General features: G+C 41.5%; 1 protein-coding gene across 1 annotated transcript in view; it reads right to left on the bottom strand.

Annotated features, from left to right (window-relative positions):
- Positions 1-26,427, bottom strand: part of EVA1A (eva-1 homolog A, regulator of programmed cell death) — a 213,481-nt gene that overhangs the window by 115,272 nt on the left and 71,782 nt on the right. The window contains exons 3-4 of the mRNA XM_051810422.1: positions 23,501-23,624; positions 6,346-6,498 (exon numbers count right to left, since the gene is read on the bottom strand). Coding sequence (XP_051666382.1) covers positions 6,346-6,498; positions 23,501-23,624 — 277 coding nt within the window. The remainder of the gene's footprint in view (positions 1-6,345; positions 6,499-23,500; positions 23,625-26,427) is intronic.

Below are 26,427 nucleotides of genomic sequence, written 5' to 3'. Positions count from 1 at the left end.
CAAGGTCCGAACTTCAGAAGCTGTGGGACTGGCCCATTTTTTAAAGAGATTACCCAGCTAATACAGCCTGCAAGTCACTTCTTGCCCTTGGTTCCTAAAATAAAGCATGGCGTGCCTGCAAGCTCACAGGTTTCACATTACCTTTGTTTCTCAGGCACAGCATTAACCATCACAGTAATTTTACAGTATTCCTGAGCGACATCTGAATTATTTTAAGACAAACTTTATCAGTCCTGAACAAGTTACACTGGTTTTCGTTCAGAGTAAATTCATGGAAATAAATTAAGATGCTGTAGATTTAAATCTTTCAAGTTCTGCCCTTATGTTGTTGGGTTTGTTTTTATTAATAGTTGGACAATAGGCATCTTTTATAAAATCAGCTACTAAAGAAGTTGATACTACTGATACACATGCCTGCTTTACTTCTTCAAATGTCACACCAATAGCGTCACAGAAAATGCTAGTGCTGTTTAAATCACTACTTTCAGAAATTTTATTTACAATCACTGCATGGGGTCACTTCACTGTAAAGAGCTTTTTAAAACCATCTTGAACTTAGGGAAAGATCTTGGCCAGATTCACATTTGAAAGGATTTTCTCTTTTCTTTCTTTTTTTTTTTTTTTAAATAGCTATTGTGTGCATATAAAAACAACTTCATATAAATCATTTTTATGACTCTATAGAATCCAACAATAGTTTGAGTTTTCTAGAAACAGCTGTAAAGTGATTTTAATTACCTCCTGGTGTTTTGAGGCAAAAATTGAAACACATAAAGTATCTAAAATTGAAAAACAACTTTCTGAAAGCAGGCTTTGTCCCCCTTTAACTCAGCATTCTAAATGAGAATTGCATTTAATTTAAATTTAATAAGGTATGATATGTGAATTAAACAGCAACTGATATTTATTTAGCCTTCAAATTTGGATACTTGTGAGTTTTACTACATAGAAGCACATTGGCCTCTAAAAACATGTTCTTAATCATGAGCTATACACATAATAACGTAGTTTCTGCACTCAATGCAAATGAAGCATATATAGAGTCACATCTACAAGCAAGGGTGCTTTGGAAGCCTGGTGTGCACCTTAGAGAGGAGCAACATGGTCTGACACTCCTACACCTGCTGCTTATCCCACAGACCTGGCTTTACAGTTGGTTTAAAGGACATATGGTAAATCAGGGTGAAGCATGAGAGCATTTCAGCTGCAAGCACTTGCATCTGCTAAAGGTCGACCATGCTACATGGCATTATCTGATCCCCACAGATTTCAGTGGATATTCCATCCTTTCCTGCCATCCCAGTCCCCCTCTACTTCCCCCTTCAGTGCCAGAGATTACTACTCCTCATCAGTCCAGCTCCACAGTTTGGGGGCCTTTCATTTTTAAATATTTGGTTAAGACCTAGATTAGAGCACAGCCACAAACTTGTACTGATGGAAACAGGGTGGAAAATGGTCATGGATGGTGAAGCAGAAAAGAGATAGAAATGCACATCTGGAGGGGCAGCAGTCTCTTAAAACCAGCTCTTGTGCTGGCAGGAACAAGTACCATGGAATAAAATGGATTTTTTACTGCATGTATTTCATACTTATTCATATGCTAGACCTGATCACAGATAAACAAACTAGAAGGGTCCATTATTTATATGGTGTAATAAATATTTATATGAGGGCTCTGCTTCAAGTCCCATATACATCTGCATTAAGAGGAGGAAATCAAAACAAACTGGGTTGGATCACCTTCTGTCACTAGAAGCATTAGAATGAAAAATGCCAGGGAATGAGTACCTAAAGGACTGGCTCATTTGCTGCTCTTGCATTATCAGATTCCATGAATTAGAGAGCACCACTGACCATCTGACTTTCCTCGGGGCTTTGTAAACACATCCGTTTCTCCCCTTTATAGAGGCACAGGAGAGAACTTGTATGTTAAGTGACAAGGACATTTCACTTCTTAGCAGACTACTCAGCTTAACCCACACACCATGACCCAGAGCTGGGCTGTGGAGCCAGAGTTCCCACGATCTTGCACTGACTCCAAAGCCAAGCCCGGATTCCTTCTACCCAGGATGAGCAATTAAATTGCTTTGGGCTTTTTGTATATGTGATAGAGAGAGATAGGGGTCCTTGAGAAGCAGTCCTGGATCCTGTGTTAGAGGTCAGCTGAACACGTCCATCTCACTCTCTGTGGTTCAGAGGGGTAGCTACTGTAAAACTAAATAATGTGAAAATGTCTGGTGTCCTGAATATGATCAAAGATATTGCTACACTAAGTGATAAAAAGGGTAATCATTTTCCATACAAGTTCTTCCTCCTCAGCCTCCAAATTAGATCATTACCTTTCACTCAGATGCACATAGGAAGAGGCCATTTTTTAAATTGGCTTCTCTTGATATAAACAAGTAACTTAGAGATGCAGGCAGAGGCAGCTGTAAACAGCATGAAAAAGGGGCAAAGGGCTCACTAGGCTGAGGGAAATGAATGGTTCATCGCTTGTAAATAGCTCTTTCCCCAGAGACTTCCCTGTGCTCTGTGTATGCTCTCTGCACATGCTGGCAGCAAAGTGGAGGCTTTATTAAGAGAGTTACAAATAAGGTCAAATTCCTTTAGGAGCTTTTCAAAGTTCCCAAGGCATTCAAGGAGGGGTCCAGCTGTTTGCGGGTGTTTCCCATTACGGTCAGAGACACAAGTTTTAGCATGTTTCCAGCTAAAAGGGGATCTTGCAGATTTTCTCTTTAATGTGACAGGGATAGGATGGAGTTCTTAGCAATAGCTTTCTCTGCACAGATGACAAGTGCATTCATACAGACATTAGACAAAGAGAAAGCATGCATCTGGCATGGCATGGCATGGTGTGTGAAGTCTGACTTGGGGACCTTACATCACCCAAAAGCAGCACAACAATAGCTGGATTAAAAGGGCTGCAACATCACGATACCTCAGGACCCATCTGAGCACCTGATGTCTCTCATGCCTCTGGAGAATCTGGGAAACTCACTGTTGGTAAATATTTCCTTAACATTTCTACAGGAGTACAAAGTCTTGTTTTTCAAAGCAGAAATGACACAAATTGAATTATTTTTTTACCTTATATATGCAATGCTCTATTAGGCCATCTCTCCTCCCCATCTTAGACCTCAGTTCTTTAAAAGCCTCACCTGTACAAGCTGTGGATTTCTAAATTCAATCCAAATGTGCATTTCTTCCACAGGAAAAAAAAAAGGGAATCAAATTTTCTGAACTGTTTTTCATTTGGAGAGGAAGAAAAGATAACCTTCACCACCTTTGGGGCAAGTATGAGTCCTTCACTCATCAAGTAGCTCATTTTGCCTGGATATAAATAATCACTGCAAACTTGTCCAGGACCTAATTGCCAGCAAAAGGCCTTTTGCCAAGGCTCAGACTTGACACAAATCATCAGTCCCATGAAATTCAAACAGAATAAATCTTCCATAGACAGAACATATCTCAGTTCTGCCTTACAGGAACTAGATGCTGCCACAAAGTCTGAGTCATATGGTCATATTTGTAAGATCAGCTTGCTGTGAATGTCTGGGATCAAAGGCTGTCATGGAGCAGCCCTCCCCACACTGGAAACGTGGGAACGTGCAGGGAAATGTTCTCTAGCTAGCAAAAGCTTTGATTTATAAATTGTGATGTTTCCACCTGCTCCCGAAGGAACAGAGTTGCCTGCTGGGCAAGGCAGGCCCATGGCAGAATCACAGCTTCTGGAACAGGTTGGAGGACCCTGAGTGCTGCTCCCACAATTACTAGTGGCAGCTGGGAGCACAACCCACTCAGTTCTCTGCTGTAACTGCAGGCAGGACTGTGATTTCTTGCAGTGTGCTGTGGGGAAGTATGATGTGAATATGCTTTTTGCTGATTTTGGTTGGAGATGGATCCTACACCAGTTTCTCCTGTGGCTCAAAGGTGTGTTAATTACAGCCACAACTCACCTTCCTGTGTTCCTGCATCACTGGAGCTCTGTCCCATTGGGTCAGCTCACACAGGTGGATGAAGGGAAGGTCATGATAAGCAGAGACTGCCTGTAGCATTGGTAGCATCATGCTGAGGGGATCTGTGAGCTGGTGTTGGAGAGACCTGAACAACCACTCCCAAAAGTAGCTGGAATTTGAGAGCTGAACCATGGAGAGCCAAAGACCACCTGCTCACTCACAGTTTTTTTTAGTTAAGCTCACACACACACACCCGCTTCACTCAGGATTCCAGCATGCAGGGAAACATCAGTGTCAACAGCTACAGTCTGTCTTTCACCCTACACACACATTGCCCAAATGTCTGGGAGGACCCAGTGAAGTCACTGCTCCATGGTGAGTTCCTCATCTCTCCTCCCCAGCCCTGGAGGGCATTCAGCCAGCCGCTGTCATACCTACCTACCTCCTCAGCATCCCAGCAGCTCCAGGATGATTTAGCACAGATACTTGAGACCTCACCAATTTCAAACATGTGAATATCTGCTCGTGTCCAACATCTCAGTGATTTTTAGCATCAGTTCACAGCTTAAAACCTCGTGTTGGATTTTATCGTAAAGCTCCCTCAGCATTCCCATCCCTGGCTTGTCGTTACAGTGCCTTGTACTGAGCCAGCTCTCATAACTAGTTTCATTTAAGAGCTCACACTGGAGGAAGGCTCTGCCTCATCCCAGCAGCAGACTGGGTGCTGCACTCTGGGATCCGACACCTCATTTCCTTGGGCAAACATCCCGATTTGTAGAGCTCACAAGGCCACTTTGAAAGCAGCAGAGTATGCAGGTGCTGGAGATGCTATGGCACGTGCAGCCCTGTTGTCAGACCCCACTGCTTGTTCTCCCAGCTCCACTGCCTCCCATCCCGTTTTCTGGTGTCACATACTCATATGCCAGACAGTACAAGTTTTGTGACTTAGCATCTGGGCAAAGAAGAGTAAAACTTCACAGCTTCACGTAAGGTTTTGCTTCACGCTGACACTGAAGAGCAGGTCCCTGTGCTGGTACCTTGTCACTGGTACGTGCCTGTTCCTGCTCTCTCAGCAAGGACAGAGGACTGGGGTGCTCAGGTCTGCTTCAGAAACCCATCCAGTTTAATGACTCGGCGAGTTCTCACTCAGCAGTTCAACCACCACAGAAACCAGCGCACAGCCCCTCCCAAACACCAGTCGAAAGTGGTCTAAGCTAACCTGCCTCACGCATCTGCTTCAGCTTCTGCACCCTGGTATCTGGGGGACAACAGAAACACATCCAGGGACATTGGGCACCTGAAGAGATGGGATATAACTCGTTAAAGGATGTTGACTCTGCTGTCACTCACCTCACCCATGGGACTGGGTAGGAGACTCTGCACTGCTCAGTTGTACTGCAGGTGCTCAGGGTTTCACAGCTACACAACTTTAAGGCACTCCCCACACTGCACAAATAACCTGACTGGCCTGATTCCACCTGTGAGTTCCTACTGACACTGTATTATTTTTCCAAGCAGTCACTTCACATGCTTCCATTTGAATAGCGTTTAACTCCTTAAGGGCACTGGATCAGCAGCTTGAAGCCGAAGATCTCATACAGCTGAACAGATCCCAGCACAGGCAATAGCAGCAGATCAAGCTTCCCTGTACAACTCCCACTAAAGCCTTTCCCCCTCTGGAGGCAATTCCTTTGGGAAATCACTTAATTCCCTCTCAGCTCTGCAGAGAAGGATCATGAGGAATGCTGAACACAGGATTTTGTACTGCAGACTGTTGCTCTCTCTTCCACAGCCTAAAATATTCAAAGTCATTTCACATTGGCTCAAGAACAGACAGTTCTAGCGAATGTTTTTCAATTATTTATCTTTGACTCCTGACTGTAAGAGACTATGATAGCCTAAGAGTAAAGAAGCTACTTGAAGATATCGTAAGCCAACCATAACATGAAGAAACTTAACAACTTGCTTTTTTAATTAGCTCCCTTGCTTTAACTTCAGTAAAAAATTAAATGCAATATCAAGGCTTCAATGTCGCACATGACAATATGCTCCTTCATGTTATAGGTAGAGGTTTGGTGTATGAACCACCAAGAGGACAGAAAATTGAACAAGAAACCCAAACACCTTCCAGCATATAATCTGATGTATCTGTTAAAAGCCTGTGACTTGATAGCTTGGCTGGGACATCGAGCTGAACCTCAGTTTGGTGCTCATGATGAAGCTCACCAGGTAACACTAAGGTACCACACATCAGGAGCACTGCCATGGCAGGTTTAATATCCCAGTCTTAATTTTCTGATCAGGTTTTGTGCCAGCACTACCATGATGACAGTAAATGAAATCACCCTGCCCAGTTTAGCATGATCTGTCAATCTATCCCCCTGCTTACCAATCATGGGCATCCCTAGGTTTTGGTATGGGCACTCCAGGCTGCCTCCTTGTGTCCTCCCAAAGATAGCAGAGTAAATGGCTATCACCATGCTCTTCTTACAGCTTAGCCTCAGCTTGTCATCTTCACAGGCTACTTTACTCTTGTATTCATCTGGAAGGAAACAAACACTTAATTACTCAGCTGATCCAGAGGTGGGCACCCAGCAGGGAGGGTGGGAGCCCTCTCACCTCCCCGTGGTGTGAGCTCAGCAGCAATTCTGGGCGCACGCCCAGGGGTGCACATCAGCTGCCAGCACAACCCCAGCCTTAGCACTGCATTTGCTAGAGGAGCATGGATCTTTCCCATCATACATTCTCCCCTGACAGTATCAGCACATTTAGCCTAGCACGTGTCAGTTCTGTTAAATAGCCAAAATTTCATTTTGCAGACAAATAAGTGAGGATGCATGGCAATTGAGTGATTTCCACATGGTGCTATGGCAAGGGAAGGTGAAAGCCTATCTTTAGGAACCTACTTCATCCATATCAGCCCTCTATGTGCCAAGCATTTATTCTACATCACAGAAGCTAAAATTCAAACCATCATTCTTAAAAGCCTTTTTTTCACAGCAGCTCTCCCTTGGTAGATCCAATGGGAGCTATGCTAAACTGGTTAATTATGGAAGCTGCTCCTGCCTGTTACAAAGACAGATATACAAAAGCTGCTCCCCAAATCCTTCTCAAAATGGTCAGCTCAAGAATGCAAAATACATTCTTGCTCTTGTAAGGTTGGTACACACAGAACAGTCACTCAATTTACATCTCTCAAGAAGACTGGACAATCATTTCGTAAGAAACTGCATGTCATTCCCTTCTCTTCTATTATTTGGATTATGGGAACCTCTAGAGGTCCCAACCTAGAATAGGCCCTGCCCATGTGTGTCTGCCAACACATCAATGAAAACAAATACTATTTTGAAGAGCTGAACCTTTACAGCTAGACATCCACAACTGTGAAAGAAAGAGAATAAGAAAAAAGCAGTGGCATAAAAAGACTAAAAAACTGAAGTGGCATGTCTGTGGACACTGCAGCCAACTTAGGGCACAGCCAGAAATACACCCTCAACCTCCCCAGCCTCTATAGAGTGACCTTGCACTTGCTTATGTTATTTACCATTATAAATGTAGCCACAACAGCATCCAGATTGCTTATTGGGAAGGGTCCGTGACCCCCGGTAACCTCCCAGGCATGATCAGTCATTTCATCTTGAATGCCTCTAGTTGTACCAGGTCAAAATTGAGCCATAAGAGCACACAAGCAACCAAACACATAACCATCAGCCATTGCCTGAGGCTGCCCCTGGCCCTGTATCATTTCCTAGCATAGACGTGATTTTTGTCTCTCTCTGGCATTGATTTCTGGTGTCTAGTATCACAAACATACACACAGACACACACACATACATATATATATACACACATACATATATATATACATACATGTATATATACATACATGTGTATATATATATATATGAGAACTTATACAGAGTCTATATGCACCAAACTATTCAGTAACTGACAGCACCAGCTAATAATTACTTTATATTTTGATATTCAAGTCTTTAAATCCTGGCAGTTAACACTTAATGTGACATTTTTTTTACTGTAGTGTAATTCTAGGTTCAAGAATTGTTTTTCCTTATTGGTGATGGAAAGTAATTCTTCCACCAAAGTTGAATCATAGAAGAATTTAGGCTGGAAGACTCCTCAGGAGGTCATCTAGCTTAAACCACATTTGAAGAAGGGCTAATTTCTACTTTAGGTTAGATTTTTTTCAGAAGAAACTACATGGAGAAAACATGTATTACACCAAAACAGGAACATGCTGATTTAAAAGAAATATCTGAGAACAAAATTATTCCTCATATTCAACTTGGAAATTCCTGCTTGAAGCCAAAAAATAGCCCCCTCAAAGTAGCTTATTACCTGGTGTTCAGATCATCAATTGGAACGTGAAAACCCTAGTCCAAACCTTCACAGTCCAGGTGAGAATCCTAAGCCTAGACCCTGTTCCAGTAATAATCTTCCTTCTCACTCTGCAACTTTTTTGCAAGAAACTCTGAAAGATCCTAGTTCTTCTCCCACTGCAGAGAAACTTTCAAAGCTTTAAAATATTTATTGAATGTGAAAACACTTTGTGATCCATCGCTGTAGATGAAGACACAATTAAGGCCTAATTCATTCATGGGAGAGTCTGTGCAAAGAACACACATCCCTCAGCAATAACTATACAAATAAACCCATGACCAGCTGAGTATGTAAAACAGTGACAGGAATCAGAAATAAAAGCTTTCTGCAACTTCAGAGTATGTAACAAGAGAAGAACCTCATGTAGCTGTGAAGAATCAGTGATGGACTTGACAGTGTCAGGTTAGTGGTTGGACTTCATGATCTTAGAGATTTTTTCTAAATTAAATAAGTCTATGATTCTATGACCATCTTATCTATGTAAGTATTTCATCCACAATCAACATGAAAGCATCTGAATGCAACACTGAACATACTAAGAGGTTTCATTTTTGCCTATAAATGCCTCCCATAGGATTTTTGTTTCTTCTGTGAGGGAAAATAAGTCAAAGCTTTAGCCTGCTATAAACTATAAAACTTAACAGAGTATAATAGAACTTTATAGACGTATTAGACCTTTTTTTATTTTAGGAAAAAAACACAAATTAAAACTAAAAGCACAAGGGCACAAAACTCTCCAATAGGACAAGCTATACATAGTTAATGTTAAACCAATATTACAGAAAAGAAGAATATTTGTGACTGGCTGAAGTGGTTGAAATATTAAATAGTTGATTAACTTTAAAAAAAGAGCAATTTTGAAGCCTCTAATGAGAGGGTCCTCTGTGAAGGTCTTATTTCTTACAAGGCAGTAACTCAATTTCCTCTTCCAATTTGGTTATTATTAGCTACATATCTCAATTAACAAGTATAACTGATTGCTTAACCACATGTTCTATGGACTCATTTAAGGTCTTTGGAATATTTATTAAATTCTGCTGACCATTCAAAGTCAGAGCTCGTAATTTGGAAACTTGACTGGGATTTAAACACAGTGAATATTGCACTGAGCCCACTGGGATGGACAGGCATTCACTACTGAGGGTCAGTCCAGCAGTTATGAGACAGTTAACAACTTGTCCTTATAGCACCTTCCAGTTCCTAAAGGAGCTACAAGAGAGCTGGAGAGGGACTTTTCATAAGGGCATGGAGTGACAGGACAAGGGAGAATGGCCTGAAGCTGAAGAAGGGCAGGTTTTCATTGGATATTAGGAAGAAATTCTTTACTGTGAGGGCGGTGAGTCACTGGAACAGGTTGCCCAGAGAAGTTGTGGATGCCTCATTCCTGGAAGTGTTCAAGGCCAGATTAGATGGGGCTTTAAGCAACCTGATCTAGTGGAAGATGTCCCTATCTATGGCAGAGGGGTTGGAACTGGATGGTCTTTAAGGCCCCTTCCAACACAAACCATTCTATGATTCTATGAACAACAAAACACTGCCTCTCACATTTGCAGTTCTTACTCTTGTAGCCACCCTGGGAAGTCAAGTTCAGGGCTTATGGGGGAAGCTGCCTGATGGATGGCTCAAAAATCAGACTGGTGAGGTGAACCTGAGTGCACACTTCTTGGGAACAAGGGCAGTTTGTGGGTGATGTGCTCCCAGGACACTGCAGTGTGAAGTAAGAGGGCTGTGCCACTTGAAGCAGATGTCACCTCGCAGTCACTAAATTCTGCCTCAGGAAACACCTATTGGAGCTGCCAGTTCCCAAGGCTCTGGCTGAGCCCAAACTGGTTAGCTGCCTGGTCTGGCACAGAGTGAGGCACTGATTTCTTAAAAAGAATTAAAAAAAAAAGGAAGAAAAAAAGGAAGAATGAAATACACAGTAGTACTTCAGTCTCCCAAAATGTTCCTTTAAGCTTGATCACTGGAAAGCAGACGGTCTTGGTGTTTCTGGGCAACCTGATAGAAATCTGGATAAACAAAGAGATAAGAAAGTGATGCTATGGAGGACACAAGTCTCTGAAAGTATTTTCTACTTCATAGCATTGCCACTGCCATCTTAACCAGGGTGAGCAAAAGTCAGACACTGGTGGCTCTCAGGCACTGGACAACAGTAAGGACTGTGACTGATACTAAAAAAATACAGAGCTAAGCATCCTCCATATATTCACTGGTACTTCACCGATAACAACCTGACATAAATATTGAAAAGAACCGAGGCAGTGCAAGTGACATAAGAGAGCTGGGACTGGGAACGAATGTGCATTTTTCTCTCTCATTCTCCCAAGCAGAACTGGCCTCCTACAGATCACTCACAATCTGGTCCTAAGCCTGCTCTAACTGTTACAGTCTGGATATAATTCAGGCCAAACACAAACATTTGTATTAGTGGGTTTCATGTTTCACCCTGAAAAATTAAACACGCTTAAATGGCCTCTGAAAGGTGGCAGTGATATTCAGCAAATGGCTTACTCCACTCTAATCCCCCATGCAGTCATTTGTAGGGCAACAGAGATTTACCATGATTAAGATATTTGCTAAGGATAATATCCCTTTTATTACTGCCTGCTTTCAGAGACACTGGCTTAAATATAACTGAGTAGAGAGAACCCAAGGAGGGAGCAGCTGCAGGCTTTTCTAGACACGTTTTTAAAGGTCATTATATGACACTATTATAACATAGCTTGGACAATTATGGGAAAAAATATAAATGTTTCTAATAGAAAAATGGGCTCTCTCAAACAGTAAAATGAATAAGAAGACCCATTGTAATCATAGGATGCATACAATAATATTAACCTAAATGACCTATAGTAAATACAATTACCCAGTATCTTAAGAACATTTTCGTTTTTGGTCCATAACAATTTTCTGAATTGTCATGATTTGAAGCTTGAAACTAAATGTCAATTGCCTCAATCTCTTCAAGACCTTAGAGATAAAAGATCCTCAAAAGATTTTGTGTCTAACAAAGTGATGGAATGTATTATTGCCAGAGTTCTACCTTGCCTAAAATTATATTTTTGAACAGAACTTGTGGAAAAAATTATGAAATTTTGCTAATAAAATATGCATACTTCACATAATCAGTGCATAATAGCTGACCCTATTTCCCAGATCAAAAAACTGGTAATACATGTTAAGAGAAATCTGTTTTCATCACAAAATCCTAAAGGATTTCAATCTTAGAACTGAGGATTTGAGCAAAGTAAGTAATTTTGTAGGAAACAGAGATGGTTTTGCCCAATTCCTTCTCACATCAGGATTGTTTCCCATAGACAACTTTCCTGTCTAGGTTATAACTATTTATAAATAAATTAATCAGACTGCACCTGAGATGTCACTTCAGAACTGAACTAAACTCCATGTTAGCCAATAACTTCTCTTTAGCCCAATTTTTGCCTTGCTCACCTTCATCCCAGCTTTGTTACCTGTTCTGCTGCATATCACCCAAAACAAAGAACATTTCTCACCTCAAAACTCATAATTCTTCATTATATCCAGCCATTCCACCATCATCTAATTAAAGGATAAATGACCATGGATGGTGGTTGGTGTTGGTCTGTGAAAAAGGGCATAGGGACCACCCACTCCTCACTCAGCCACTCAGAGATGCACAGTAGGCCAGGTGGCACAGGTGGAATATGCAGCTTTTTAGTCACAAGTTAAAATTCAATAAACTTTTATGGACACCAGAAACCATCCCCAAATAATAAAAATGATAGTAACTCATGTGGTGAGATTTTGGTAATTTCAGCACATGCCTAGGCAGAATACTTAGAGTGCAAAAAGTCACATTTCTCGTGTCAGCCTGAGAGAAAAGCCAAAACAAGTCTTAACCATGGAAGTACAAACTCTTTACTACAGGTGTAGTCACTCCAGACCACAATTCACAGAGTCACAGAGGGCAGAAAACACCTTTGGACAATGTCTGGGCCAACCCCCATGTTTATACCAGTCAGCTAGAGCAGCAGGCAGCTGCAGGCCATGTCCATTCAAGTTTTTAACACCTCCAAGGATTGAAACTCCACAATTTCCTTGGGGAAATTGTTCCTGTGACACAGTTAAGCATGTGAGAGATGGGTATAGTGAGTACATGTTACTACCTCTTCTGCAGGAACTAAGAAGATGAGTCTCTAAGACAGGAAACCTAACAAACACTAGGACAGACATCTCTAAGCAGCATCCTTGAACATGAGTGTTGTGCACATGAACAGCTCATCTTGGAAATACCCATCCAGTGCCCTTCCTTATCACCTGTGACTGTTGTTTTTATTTTTTTTCTTCCCCCATGATCAGCTAATTCCTGGGACCTTATGAAGATATACAGAATATTTTTGAGTGCATGTAGATCTAAGTCCATCCTCCCAAAATTAAAAAGAGGAAGTACATCTCAAAGCAGAGAAAGCAAGAGTGCCTTGGACAGCATTCACCGACTACTACACTACTCTGAGAAGAAGATAATTGTGTTAAAAGGATATTTTCCAGTCAGTTCACCCCTTTGAACTTTTTCCTAATTCTTCGATTCCTGTGTTACATATTTACTTACTTTTCAAGAAAGCATTTGTTGTTTGAGTATTGCATCCTCTTTTGCACTTCAGAAGATATAATCGGATTCTGGCCTCCAAGTCCCCAAATATAAATCATAGATTTATAGAATCCAAAAATGGTTTGGGTTGGAAGATGATCATCAAAGATGATCTCATTCCAAACCCCCTGCCATGGTCAGGGACACCTTCCACTAGACTAAGTTGCTCAAAGCCCTGTCCAACCTGGCCTTGAACACTCCAGAGATGGGACATCTACAGCTTCATTGGCCAACCTGTTCTAGGACCTCACAACCCTCACAGTGAGGAATTTCTTCCTAATATATAATCTAAATCTACCCTCTTTCAGTTTAAAGCCATTGCCCCTTGTCCTATCAGTGGACAAGTCAACATAGGTCAGAAATTTTCCCCAGTGGCAAATGCCTACTATTTAGACCAGTGCACATTGCTATGGCTCCTCACTTTTTGGGGTTTTGTCCAATTTCACTTACAACACACATCTCCCTTCCTGAGTTCCAGAGCCTCCTTCTTCTCCATGTGAACCCGCTACTAATGAGAACCTTTCTTCCATATGAGGATTTGAATAAATCCATATCAATCCAGTTAGCATTCCCTTAGGCAGGATTGGGTGGAGGAAACCTTTCCAGGACAGAAAAGGTCTCCAGAGTCCTTGAGTACAGCCCTTCCTTTCACTCCCCCACAAGCATTTAACTGTGGGCTACCTTGTCATTCCCTCATTTCAAGGGGATGTAAGAAAGATCATCCCTTTAATTTGGAGCATAAAAAAGTGAAAGTGTTATAAATTCATACCTTTGCATGGAAATATCTTTTAACATTATTTCAATTCAATTTTCCCTTCAGAAACGTTTTGTGAAGATGCTCTAATTTAACTTTTAAACTGACGTTTGCTGCCCTCGATGGCATGCACTGCTCACTTCTGCAGGAGCAAATCCGAAACTCTGAAAGATACAACTCAGATGACAGTCCAGAGTTATATCAAATAGGCAGCTTGCCAACTTCAGAAGAACCCTGAAAACTCAAGAGTGCCAAGTTTTGGAGGTCTGAAACCCTTTTGACAAGTAAGAAGATTGTTCTTTGCCAACGACCTTGTCAGATTCCTTTAAAATTACACTCCTGATGCACCCATCCAATTTGCAGTGTTTAAAAGGCACCTCTCCCCACTGTCACTTTCATTAGTCTGAAGTAGTTGTCCTTTTATATTCTCCTGTGAAAAGGCTGGCAGTGTTGCAAATTAACTGCTACATTTCATTTCCAGAGTTCAGATGCACCTAGTTGCACTTTCCTGTTGGACAGAGGTGCATGGTTATCTAAGGAGGAAAAAGGAAACAATATCAAAATGTGTGCATTAGACTGTGAGACAAGAGTTAAACATAACACCTGGGAGCCCAAGACAACTTTAATTCTCATCCTATTTTTTCTATTAATGAAATTGGGATGATTTTCTGAAGCAGCTGTGACTTACTGTTTTTCTGCTGCCTGAGCCTCTGCCTCACCATTTATTAGTCCTGCTTCCTGAGAACCTGCTGGCTAAAGTTCAGTGAAATTTAGCAGAAACATTGAGACGACAAATGTAGTCATTTTTTGAGAACTGTTAGCCAATATCAGAAGAGAGCCAAATCAATGCCAAAGCTGGTTGTAATTATTGCACTGTCCCACCAGTTAACCTGCCTGGATGTACTAACTGGTCAATTAGCATGGAATCTGGAATAGCTACACCATAGTAGGCAACATAGGAAGCATGGCCACAACTTTTGTTACTGCAGTGAAAAGATGGGAAGGATGCACTAGAAGTTACTTAAATATATAAGCAAAAAGACTTAATTAGTACCACTGTTCACAGCATTTTTGTTCTGCTCTTCCAGTGATGGTGTAAATTAGGAGTAATGCTGCTTAAAGTTATTATTAAACTAGCTGAAAGGGAAAATTCAGTCTTATATCATTAAAACAGTCTTCTCCAAATGTTAAAACAATGGTGATAATAATTCTGACACAGGAACATTAAAGAATACCTGATTGATATTTTTACATATAATCCATTGGGTTGCCTAGAACACACGGTATGTGACCATGAGGCCTAGTAAATTAAAAGCTAGTTCACTACAGTCCTAAATAAATAAACACACAGTATTCCCTCAATGGTTTTGCCTGAGAAGAAAAAAAATGTAGCTGGGAGAAATACAGTAAGCAAATGCCCAAAATTCATCACAGATGCTTTAGAAGTCTCAGCTCCCAGAGACACAATTAGGTGACAACCTCCAGTGTCTTTTAAATAGTCAGAAAAATAACTGTGTAAGTCAGAAAAGCTTGATGCACAATTAGTATGATGAAGAGCTTGAAATATCAGGAGATACCTGTTTTACAAAATGTGTAGTTAATTTGAAAACCAAATGCAGGATTGATATTGAAAAAATATTGCAGAAATGCACAGTATTGGAAAGAGTTTATTTCCATGCCTCCACCCCAGAGAAGATTCACTCCTCTCTGTTTCTTTTTTTTTCTAGAAGATGTTTATTTCAGGAGAGCAATTGATCTATATTTTCTGTCTTGAATAAGTCCATCTACAGGATCCCCTGCAGAAGCACTGCATAAGTTTACTTCTCTGTTCTGTGAGTCCTACACTCATGGTTTAAACTGTGGAGTCAATACAAGAGATCCAACCTTTCACAAAAGTCAACCTTATCTCAGTCTGGTTTATAAGCATGTTGTTTCTGGGATATGCTTTTCCTGTCACAGTTCTTCACCAGTACACCAGAAAATTTTGAAAATTGTTGTTCAGAGCTTGCAAACCTCTACAACATTGGAATGTGTTGAGATTTAGGTTTATGGGTTTCATTTTTAAAAGCTTGGTTTCCTTGTGTTCTGATTAATTGCTCCAAGGACACCTCTTGCTCTTCTGAAAAGTTGCAGATCACCAGCAGCCAAGGTAATTTCTAATACCTGAAGCACCAGCCACCACACAGCCTCCATCATCAGCACAGAAAGGTGCCCAGGGTGCCTAAGGATGGGCTAGATCTCCTGAAGTACATGAGGGTAAAGGCTCCCAGCTCCTGGTAAAGCTATTGACTCACCTACCCCAGCACTGAAAGATTGTAGTCTATCCCTTCCTTGTCGTTTTCTAAAAATTCATGTCTTAAAAAAAAAAAGATATTTTTATCCCTGTTTTTTTTTTCCAGGACCCCACAGCTTAAGTGCCATTGGACAAAGGGGATCTGTAAAAGTCACAGCTCTAGAATTTATGTAATTTAGGTAGATTTCAGAATTTGTCTTTTTCAGTGGTTCACATCTGGATACTGGACACCTGACCCAGCAAAGGGAATCCTTACACCTTCATAGTAGGAAGCATCATGGTCTTCACTGGCTCTTTGTTATGTCAAGCAGAGCTGACTGATTAGGTTTGAAAGAAAAAATGGAATTTTTTAATTTTTTTTTTTAACTCTCCCAGGTCAGTAGCAGTTTCCTTCTCCATGGGGGCAGGAAATAATGATGCTAATAATAATAATAATAGTATAATATAATTACATTATTATGCTATAATAATATTTTATATGTTGCACTAGTTAATCTATTAATATTATAATCATATGTATAATTAAACAGACAATAATCTTTGCATTTGCCTACAATAGAATCACATGTTCCTCTTAATCCTGCTCCTGACAGTCAAGTGATTAGTGTGTTACAGAGATAGGGCTATTTGACAGCTCCTGAGAACCTCTGTGCATCAACAGCTTAAAACAATATTAATCATTGGCATTAATGCTTCTCTGACCCCGGTTGTGGGCTGATGGATCTGTCCCCTGTAATTTATAACATTCCTTTATTTACACCTTTTCATCACCACAGCAGTTGCTGCCCAAGGTTTTATTGCCCTTATAAATTTCCACTCCCTGCACCACCTTAACAGTTTTGAAATAATACAGATAAGCAAGAGTGAGCTGATGAATGCAGGAGGTAAAAGGCTTGTTCTGTTGCCTCGGTGGCTGGACCAGAAGGATGTACCCATTAAACATCCCTGATTCCATCGTGCTGCCTTGGAAAGCCTGGCCCACCAAAAAGCAATGCAGCAAACAATACAGTGAACTTCTCTTGCCACCAATAAACCTGTCTGACAAGGGAGATGAATGCTTTTCTGAAAGGGTTGATGACTACTGAATTACCAGTCTATCCTAGCACTAAAATCAATCATCAGTTAAAGGAAGCAGGAATACATTTAGGTCCTCTTTGCTCTTGTCTGAAATTTCTACAAAACCTCTGTTCTTTCTATAGTCCTCTGCTCTGGCTCACACTGCTTTGCAAATTCTGTCTAGGGAATGAAAGCCCTGAGGATGTGTGATGACATGAGGATTTTCATGCCATGTTTAGTAAATTTAACAGAAAAGATACAATCCTCAGCCCATCAAACTCAACAGCAAAGCTCACACAAGATTCAATACTGAAGGAATGGGTTGTAGGGAAATTAAAATGTGAGCAAGAGGCATTCGCTGCAAGCCTATGTGGTCCTTCCAAAGCAGCCTTTTCATACTCTTTGGACAATTCAACTGAAATCTGATGAGCAGATCTGAGCAATTCACTGAGACATGGAATCAGAACATAGAGTATGGCTCCTCACAGTTCTTCAATAGATGGAAAAACTCTGGCACCAGTAATGGTATTCTGCCTTCACACAGGCTCTGAAGTACCACCGGCAAAAAAAATTGAAGCATCCTCACCAAATGGCAGACACTCCTGAGGCACAGTATGACAGCTCTATCACTGTATGATAGAGAGCATAACATTTGAAGACGACATTTTCATCAGAAGGTGATCTGATTGGAATTAATTCCTAGTTGACTTTTAAATTCAGTTGCTTTCTAATCAAAATTGCCTAGGGCTGTTACCTGAGTAAGATTCTGGCAAGGACATTAGGATGAGCAGTCTTATGTTTGAAAAAAAGTGTTTGACTTTTCAAGAGAATTAACTGGGTCCCTTAGATTCTAATTAGATCTGTAGCAAAGAGAATGAAAGCCTGTTCTCTTCAAACACGTGTCCAGGTTGATTCTCAGCCTGAAAGTTCTCCCATAAATCAAAGCTACAGGTTCCAAACTAGTACAAAGCGACCTCCTTCACCCTCTTTCCTCCTCCTATCACCTCACAAACTTTTGGCACTTCACCCTTTGCCAACAACCATACGTTTCCTTCCCTGATACATTTCTCAGAGCCTTGATGTGCCTTTTCTAAATATATTTTTGTATTGTTACAAAAGGATTTGAGATGCATGTGGAGCCCAGGTCACAATCCAGGTTTTCTGAAACTTCAAAGGATTTAGGCTTACATTTGTGAATAGAAGAGAGAACAGCAAAGTTTGAATTTACATTTTTTTACATCACTGGGATGATTAACACAGGCAGACTTCATGCCCACCATCTTCCAATTATCACATCCAGCTGTTTCACACAGTATTTTAAAATTAAATAAAAATAATAATAACTAAAAAAAAAAAAAATTGGATGGAGATTATCCCTCCCAGAGTCCTTGAAGTCATAAACTAAAGGAGTAACTGCCTAACAGAAAAAAAGGGAAAATTTCATTATGGAAGATACAGTTTAGGTTCTTCAGAGCTGAGAAGGGGACAGTGCATCCAGGACAGCAGGACAGCATGGCAATGGCAAAGGAGGAGACAAGAGAAGGGCACTGTGGGGGACTCATGGAGCAAGTCACATAAATACAGTAAGAGCCTTCTTCTCTCAACAGCACTGCCAGCAAATGGCCACACAGACAACACATCTCATCCCAAATATTCCCTTTCCAGAGAAGGACAAGCACTTATGGCCCCATTTTGTTCAGGAGCATTGGCACTTCTGAAACAGCAAAGCCAAAAAAATAACCAAACAACCAAAAAGCCACTACAAGTAAGGAGTAGCTGTGCAGGGGCAGAGGGATCCCTGCTGGTACAATAGCCCAGAGCAGCAACCAGCCCCAGTAAAATCAGCTGCAATGGTATTGCTGGGATGCAGAGAGGTGAAGTTATTTCTTCAGCATGACTTGGGCAGCCGCACAGATCCTGTTCCCAGCCAGGATTAGATCACACAGCCCCTCCAGAAAGTCTGGCACACAGAGCAAATATTTCCTAGCTTACAATAACACATGATCTTACACAGTTCTCTGCCTCTGAAGTGAGGGGGATGAACAAACACTGAATTGTTTGAATAATATTGGTGAATCCAGATTTCAGTTGAGGGAATTCATGTTAGACCAATTAAATAGTATGTCAATTCCCTCTAATTATGTGGTCCTGTAGCCTATCCAGTAATTACACTTAATGGGTCTAAATCAAATCAGCATGTTACCTGAGAAATAATTGGATTTATGTGCAATTTTTTAATGATCCTGAGAGATATCCTAGAGACTGAAATCCTGTGTGTATTCAAGGCTTGAATCCTAGGCTTCAGTGTGCTTTGGGTGAGAATCTCAGGCTACACTGACCCTGATAAATTAAATGTGCCTGTTCCCTGGCACTGAGGCCCAGTGGCATGGGACAGCCCATCACCACTCTCACCAATTTTTTTAGCCTCTTGAACAGGGTGACCATATCTGGACTTCCCACTAGAAACCACTCCTGCCAGTGCTAAATGTAGTGTAGAATACATCTACACCAGCAGAGAACAACTTCAGGTTTGAGTGCAACAGCAAAACATCCTCACCTTGACCTGGGGGGATCCTCCTGGGGGCTCACTGCTCAGTTTGTAGATAGCAGGATGGTTTGCAGAGGCACCTCCAAGTTTAGAACCACAAGCCATAGTTGTGCTCTGCTGAGACCTGTGCTGTGTCCTTGAGCATATTCCCAAAGGTTGGTGTATATTAGAAACTAAGGCATATATGCTATAGAAAAATAAAATAAATTGTAGAATCATTAAGGTTGGAAAAGTCCAAGATCATCAAGTCCAACCTTTGGCCAAAACCACCATGTCAACTAAAAATAAAATCTAAGCCTCTACACACTGTCAACGGACCTTGGCCCTCAGATCACATAGAAGCTATAAATAAATCTCACTTGCCCCAAATTGAGACAGAATAGAGCATTTTATGAATAATTTCTGATCTCCTTAAATATCCTATACCTTAAAATTAAAAGTACACACAGACATAGTGTATTTATTTATTTACAGGCACAGAGAATACTCAGAAGTGCCAAACTCCTGACTTTTAAAAGTAGTTCTGTGCCCATATCTGAGCCCTGTGCATGCAAGATGAGTGTCCATTAGATCCTAGACCCATCTACGGGATCAGAGGGGACCATGATTAGCATAAGACTTCCAAAAAACCACAAAAAGTATTGAATTTCTCACTGTTTCTAGTTAAGTATGCACTTCTCTGAACTATTTCTGTAATTTCTAGAGGAGGTGAACCACAACACCTCCATGAGTTTTCCCTGCTTCCAGCAAAAGCAGTCCCAGAGGGGTTAGTGCAGTAGAGATCCCCCATTGCCTTGCTCCCCAGAGCCCCACCATTTGAAAAATCTGGGTCTTTCAGTTTCAGCATGATTTACTGTCCTCCATCGCCTTGAAATTCTGCCCATGAGAAACCAAAATAGCACCTTGCCTTGTGCATGAACCCCACACAGCCAGTGAGCATCGAAACCACTAGATTTCAAATGCAATGTAATGTCAGAGAGACATAACTGCAGTGACAGTGGCTGGAGGGGATGACTGCACCATCTCGTTATTCTTCAGCAAAGGTACAAGTAAATGCCACTAACTTCACTTTTGCTTTCTTTCAAGGAAGTCTTTCTTTTTAGATAACTAGATCTGTTCAGAGGCCTTTTGAGGCTCCAGCATGACTGGCAGTGGGAGGGCCTGGGCATCCTTATTTTATGTTAAAAGTGTCCTGTCCAAACTCTGCAGGCTACTTCCCAAAGCATCTCTAATACCTGTGTGCAAGAAAATTCACATTCGTTCTACCTAGATAGATGCTTAACCAAAACACCTCCTTCAGTAGCGAGGTCACAACAGTCTTCCTCAATAAGCAATAGAAAGAAATGGATATCCCAAGAGGACAATTTAGACTTTAAATAGCTTCCTATTAAAGTACTTCTGTCAGGTCTGTTATTAAGAAAGACAAATTCAGAAACAGAACTCTAAGAGCTGCATTTGTCTTTTGACAAACTTATGGATCAAAACCTGTGCCAGGCAGTGAGTTCTCAACAAGGACTCTCTGGTGCTCTTTGGTTACAACTGTGTGTGCTCAGACTTTATGGAGCAGGTCAGCACTTCATAGGACCACAGTTTTGGGGATCAGCTCTTAAGCATATATTCATTTAAATCTCATAATCAATACTAAAATAGTCAATAACCCAAAAAGCCCATCAAAATTTCTCATGATGCTGTATTTTGCACTCTATGGATCCATTATTCCTTGGTCCCCTCATTAACCTTCTCCCTACAGAAAGGTGGAAAGGCTTGAACTCACAAAAGAACTAGATTCTGTTTGAGAGACTCAAAATTACCATTTTGAATCATCAAGGAAAGACAGACCATGTCCTGGTATCTTTGTGCAAAAAAAATCCTCACTTATTTCAAACACTGTTATTAATCCAGTGGGTTCTGATTAAAAGTTTGCCCTGTCATTAAGAGAAAATAATTTCTGTCAGGTTACCCTGTTTTACCCTGCGAAGTTGGAGCTGCCTGAAAAATGTCTTGGGGAAATATTTTTAAGCATCTTCCCTTGCTCTCTTTCAGGAAAATTACCTACTCCGCACACATACAAACTGCTTCTTTTCTAGTATGTCTGTAATTAGCAAAGAATTCCAAGCCATAAATATTTATGCACAGATGGGTCCTGAAATACCTTCATAAGTTCAGCACAGCCCTCAATATTCAGATTTTTCAAGCGAGCTTTGATGCAAAACCTGCAGGTTCAGGAGGACTTGCCAGAACACCCTGTTAATCGCCTGTCTCGTAGAGGTGCATTTCTCACCCAACAAGGGATATTACAATCACTCACAAAAAAATCCCACAACAAATGCAGGTGCTTCATTACCTACTTTTGATTTGAATTCCTCACAGATCTTGCCAGATCCTTTCATTGCATTAGCACAGGTCTCTGCCTGCTGGGGTATAAAGTCTTATTCTGTGCTGTTTCTGACAGAGTCTGAATGTTTTTCCTTTTGTTTCAAACCTTTTCTGAAGTCAGATCTGTTTTTCTTCCCTGTGCAAACTTTCCTTTCTTGTTTCTTCCCCAGAAATTTTGCTGATGTGGTGCTGGAACCATGTTAGTTATGACATCTAAAAAGCTTGCAATTAGGCTGGTCTGAAATGCCTTGTCCAGACTTTAGGTCATGGAATCACAGAATCATAAAGGTTGGAAAGGTCCAGCCATTAACCCAGTACTGCCAAGTCCACCACTAAACCATGCCTCCAAGCATCAAATCTACACATTTTTTGAACATGCCCAAGGACAGTGATTCCACCACTTCCCTAGGAAGGGTGGAACAGGGCATCCTGTTCCAATGGTTGACCACCATTCAGTGAAGAAATTTTTCCTCATATTCAAGTTAAACCTCCCCTCACACAACTGGAGGCCATTTCTTCTTTTCCTGTTGCTTGTTACTTGGAAGAAGAGATTGAGCTCCACCTCACTACAACCTCCTTTCAGGTAGTAGTAGAGGTGCTAAGGTTCCCCCCGAGCTTCCTCTTCTCCAGGCTAAACACCTCCAGCTCCCTCAGATGCTCCTCATAAGACTTATGCTCAAATAGAAACAGATCCCGTTTTCCAGCTGACATCAAATGGCACAGTTTGTCCTCCATCAAACCTGATCTATCTCTAAACTATTGTGTCTGCTTCCAAAGCACTGGTGGAGAATGGTGTCTAGGCTGTGCTAACCTCCCTGCTGGGGCCGGGAGCTGGCCAAGAGGGTGTTGATTGTCCTGAGCCAAAGCTGCACATAACTCAGTCCCAGTATTCATGACTGCACTCCCAGTATCCAGGTGCCAGCCCCACTTAATTTAAACACAGCTAATAAAATCATGCAAGACATAGGTTAACATTTCCCAGCCTGGTCTGGGAGCACTTGAAAGCTGGATTATGGTGTGGCGTGGGCAGGTGAGCTTCATGTCACACCACCATTGCCAGTGCCTGCCTTAGGCTCCCAGGCCTGAAGGAAGTCTTTGCCCATGCAAGGAGCTCCCACTGCCTCTGGAGGGATCAGCAGAGAGGGGACAAGCCCCACTACCCCACTGGCTGCATATGGAAGTGAGAAGTGGGAGCAGCCCACCCACTGCTGACAGCATGAGCTCAGCGTTGGCAAAGGCCTTCACTGGCACCTGGAAAAACAATCTGCAACTCGGGCTGCTGGCAAGGAGGAAGGACACGGAGCAGCAGCATCCTAGCAAGGTAGCAAGTGAGGGGGAAAGGGGAAATGCTCTGCACTGGGGGGTTATGTTACACTGAAAATAAAGGTGGAATGGAATGAGAAGTCCTAGAAGGCCTCTCTGGTGAGTACTAAGTATGAAAATGCTTTGGTCTCGACAGAGCAGATAGATTCAATAGGGAGATACTTACTTGGCCTGCACTTGTACCACACAATGAGGTACTTGCCAGTTCCAGGGCACGGATCTGTCCCGAAGAGCCGGCTGTTGACGAGGAACTGGCAGCTCCGCCTGTCCTGGCACTCATCCAGCATCTTCTGCAGCCAGGGACACACACAAGAGACAGAGAAACAAAAGCACTTCAGTATCTCCATCAAAGGGATGGTCAAACAAAGACAAGCTGGAGAAGGACAAAGCCATTCCAGCCTCCTCACTCAGCCCTGGCATGAGGCAGATGATGGTGCTCAAGGGAGTGTGTACCACAGGAGCCATGGACTAGGAGAGGACTAAACCTTGCACTGTTCTAAGGAGCAGGTTTTAGTTTCCCTGAATGGATGTAAAAGGAGGGATGTGCACTTGGACAGTCACAGAGATTTTGGAACATTTGCATGCAATTTAATCATGTATAAGACAATATAATCCCAAGAAAAGCAGCTTTGAGGACATGGATCCACTTTGACAGTTAAAAGCAGAGACCCAAAGTCTGACATAACAATTCTGCTTTAGATTTCTCTGGAAATACACAGTTTCAAGAGAGCTCTTGTTTCAGTTACATAAAAGATAATATAAATATATATATAAACTGATGGTATTCCAATAATTAGTAGTTGTGGTGGGAACATTGTTGTACAGACAACTTAGTCAGTTTTTAATAGAGTTCACTCCTCTTTCTTCATGACTATCATGTTCCTTTTAGATAAACTCATCAAGGGCCTGCGAGTCAGAGGGTCCTCCAACCACTGACATTTTGGATCCTATCCCCTTTTCTGCACTGTTTTTCCTCTAGCGCTCTCTCCCCACTTCCCCATTCATAACACTCACAAAAACTCCATCTCAGAATCCACAGGAGCAAGACATTCTGTCTCCTGATAGAAAATAGCTTCATTAAGGAAGATTAACGATTTCTTTTAACCCTATGATCCTCCAAGCAGTGGTGGTGGGAGAGAATATTATTAAGTGGGGTAGTAATTAAGTTTTAAATTCAGCTGGATGGCTTAGGTGGCATTTATGTACTCCTGTAGAGCCCTGAAGTGCTAAAATTACCATAATGTTTGCCTGACACATATGAACCTGTCAGAGCATTTTGAGACCACAGAGCGAGGTAATCCACCAGCCTTGTTAAGTCCCTGCAATACAGCGCCGTGAATTCCAGTCCCAAAACAATTAATTTTCACTTGCAAGGAGGCACTGGAAAATCCTTCTTCAGAAATTCCCCTAGACTCCCCTGGTCTCTTTTGTCTTCTCCCTGTTCATTTTTCTTACACCCACCTTGATATTTGGGCTTTCCCACAATCTCCTCCCTGTGCCATTAACATAAAGGCTGTTCCTGCTCTATCATGTGCCATGCAAATCAATTTTCTCTCCGCTTCAGTGACTACTGACTACTATTTTTGAGTTCTCCCTGAATATACAGAATCTTTAGCATTATAACTCTGAATGTCACGCTCTGAACAACAGCTGTTCCAGTTTCAAGTGCAATTTGAAACTGCCTCATTTGTGGTTGCTCATAACTTCCTAAAGCTTTCACCTTTCGGGCTGACACATGCACGAATTCATGCCTGCTTCAAGAATGACCTTTATTTTAAAGTTCAAACCAAAACAATCCAAGCCTTTTCTAGAGGGCAGAGAACATATGCTGTTGTTTTCCACTTACAGCAGTAATAAAATGCAGGCATCTCATTTAAAAATAGAGGCTTGAGGACGGAAAGGCTGAAAGGTGAACACTGAAGGAGGTGCCTGGCAGCGTTAGCCCCAGCTTGACCGTCACGTTAAAATGCATAGAAACAGCATATTCTTTCCTCCAGGCTCATAAGGGTTGGCTGCTCACTCAGCATGTGAAATTTAATTTAATGCAAAATCCAATGAGTTGCAAAGGAATTTAAACAAGGATCCAGCACAGATACCTCTTTTCGTCTCAAAAGGCAAAGAACAACTGAAACAACTCTGGAGTGCTACACATATGGAGAGCAATCCTCCCAAATCATTGTGGACCTGAAGGGGTTTTCTGGTACTGGAGAGCCACGGCTGTGTTTACACCCAACTAGAACAAAGAATATGGAACAGAGGGAAAGAGGCAGCACCCCAAGTATTTACTTTCCCACAAGGAAAGCTGTCTCCTCTCAAAGGCAGCAGACTCGGGTTTTTAGTCCATGTTCATGGCAGATGGATGGGCTTTTTGAGAGCCTTCAGCACTGTGTAATAGGTGCTATTGAAATCACTGGGAAAACCATCCTGAGTTTCAGCAAAGACTGAGTTAGGCCAGCAAGAAAACCTCTTTGAAAACCTCAACTGAGATACCTGAGCAGCATTTGTTCATCTGTCCTTAGGCTCATCACCAGGAGTGAAGGCAACAACTCACAGGCCTCAGAGTAAATGAACATGGGCAGTTTACAGGTATTGCCACTTCATCTTGGCTCTGCTCTAACTTTTGGAAGCTCTTGCTTACTCCATGTATTCCACATAAGCAAAATCTCCTGAGTTTACTTCCTGTGGCATGCAAAGTAACAAAAAGCCCTAGGAAGAAGTTTGTAATTAAATTAATGAGCAAAAGTCATCTAAGCCATTGTGAGACCACAGAAAAAAGTGAAGTGCTCTTGGAGCTGAATATGCCTTTTACTAATTTGCTTTAGTGTTTAGCTACAGTTTCAACTTAATTAGATAATTGCCATGACTCCGAGAAGTTTCATGGGGGTAAAGAAACCAATATTTCCTTTTCATTCACATAATTCTATTATGCCTCCCCTAAAGAGCAACAATTTCCCTGAAAATATTAAAAAATCATTAAGATTTCTAATTTCCTACAAACTGTATGAGTAAAGTCTTAGGCATAATGAAATATATCCATAAAGAGTAAAATCAAAAAATGTGTGCAATCCTCAGTGAAATACATCAGGAAGAATG

Source organism: Manacus candei, unplaced genomic scaffold (assembly GCF_025592945.1).
Source record: "Manacus candei isolate 608988 ecotype Guabito, Panama unplaced genomic scaffold, ASM2559294v1 h1tg000007l, whole genome shotgun sequence".
NCBI lineage: Eukaryota > Metazoa > Chordata > Aves > Passeriformes > Pipridae > Manacus > Manacus candei.
Note: the sequence above shows the minus strand (reverse complement) of the source record. Positions and strands in the feature narration are given on the sequence as shown.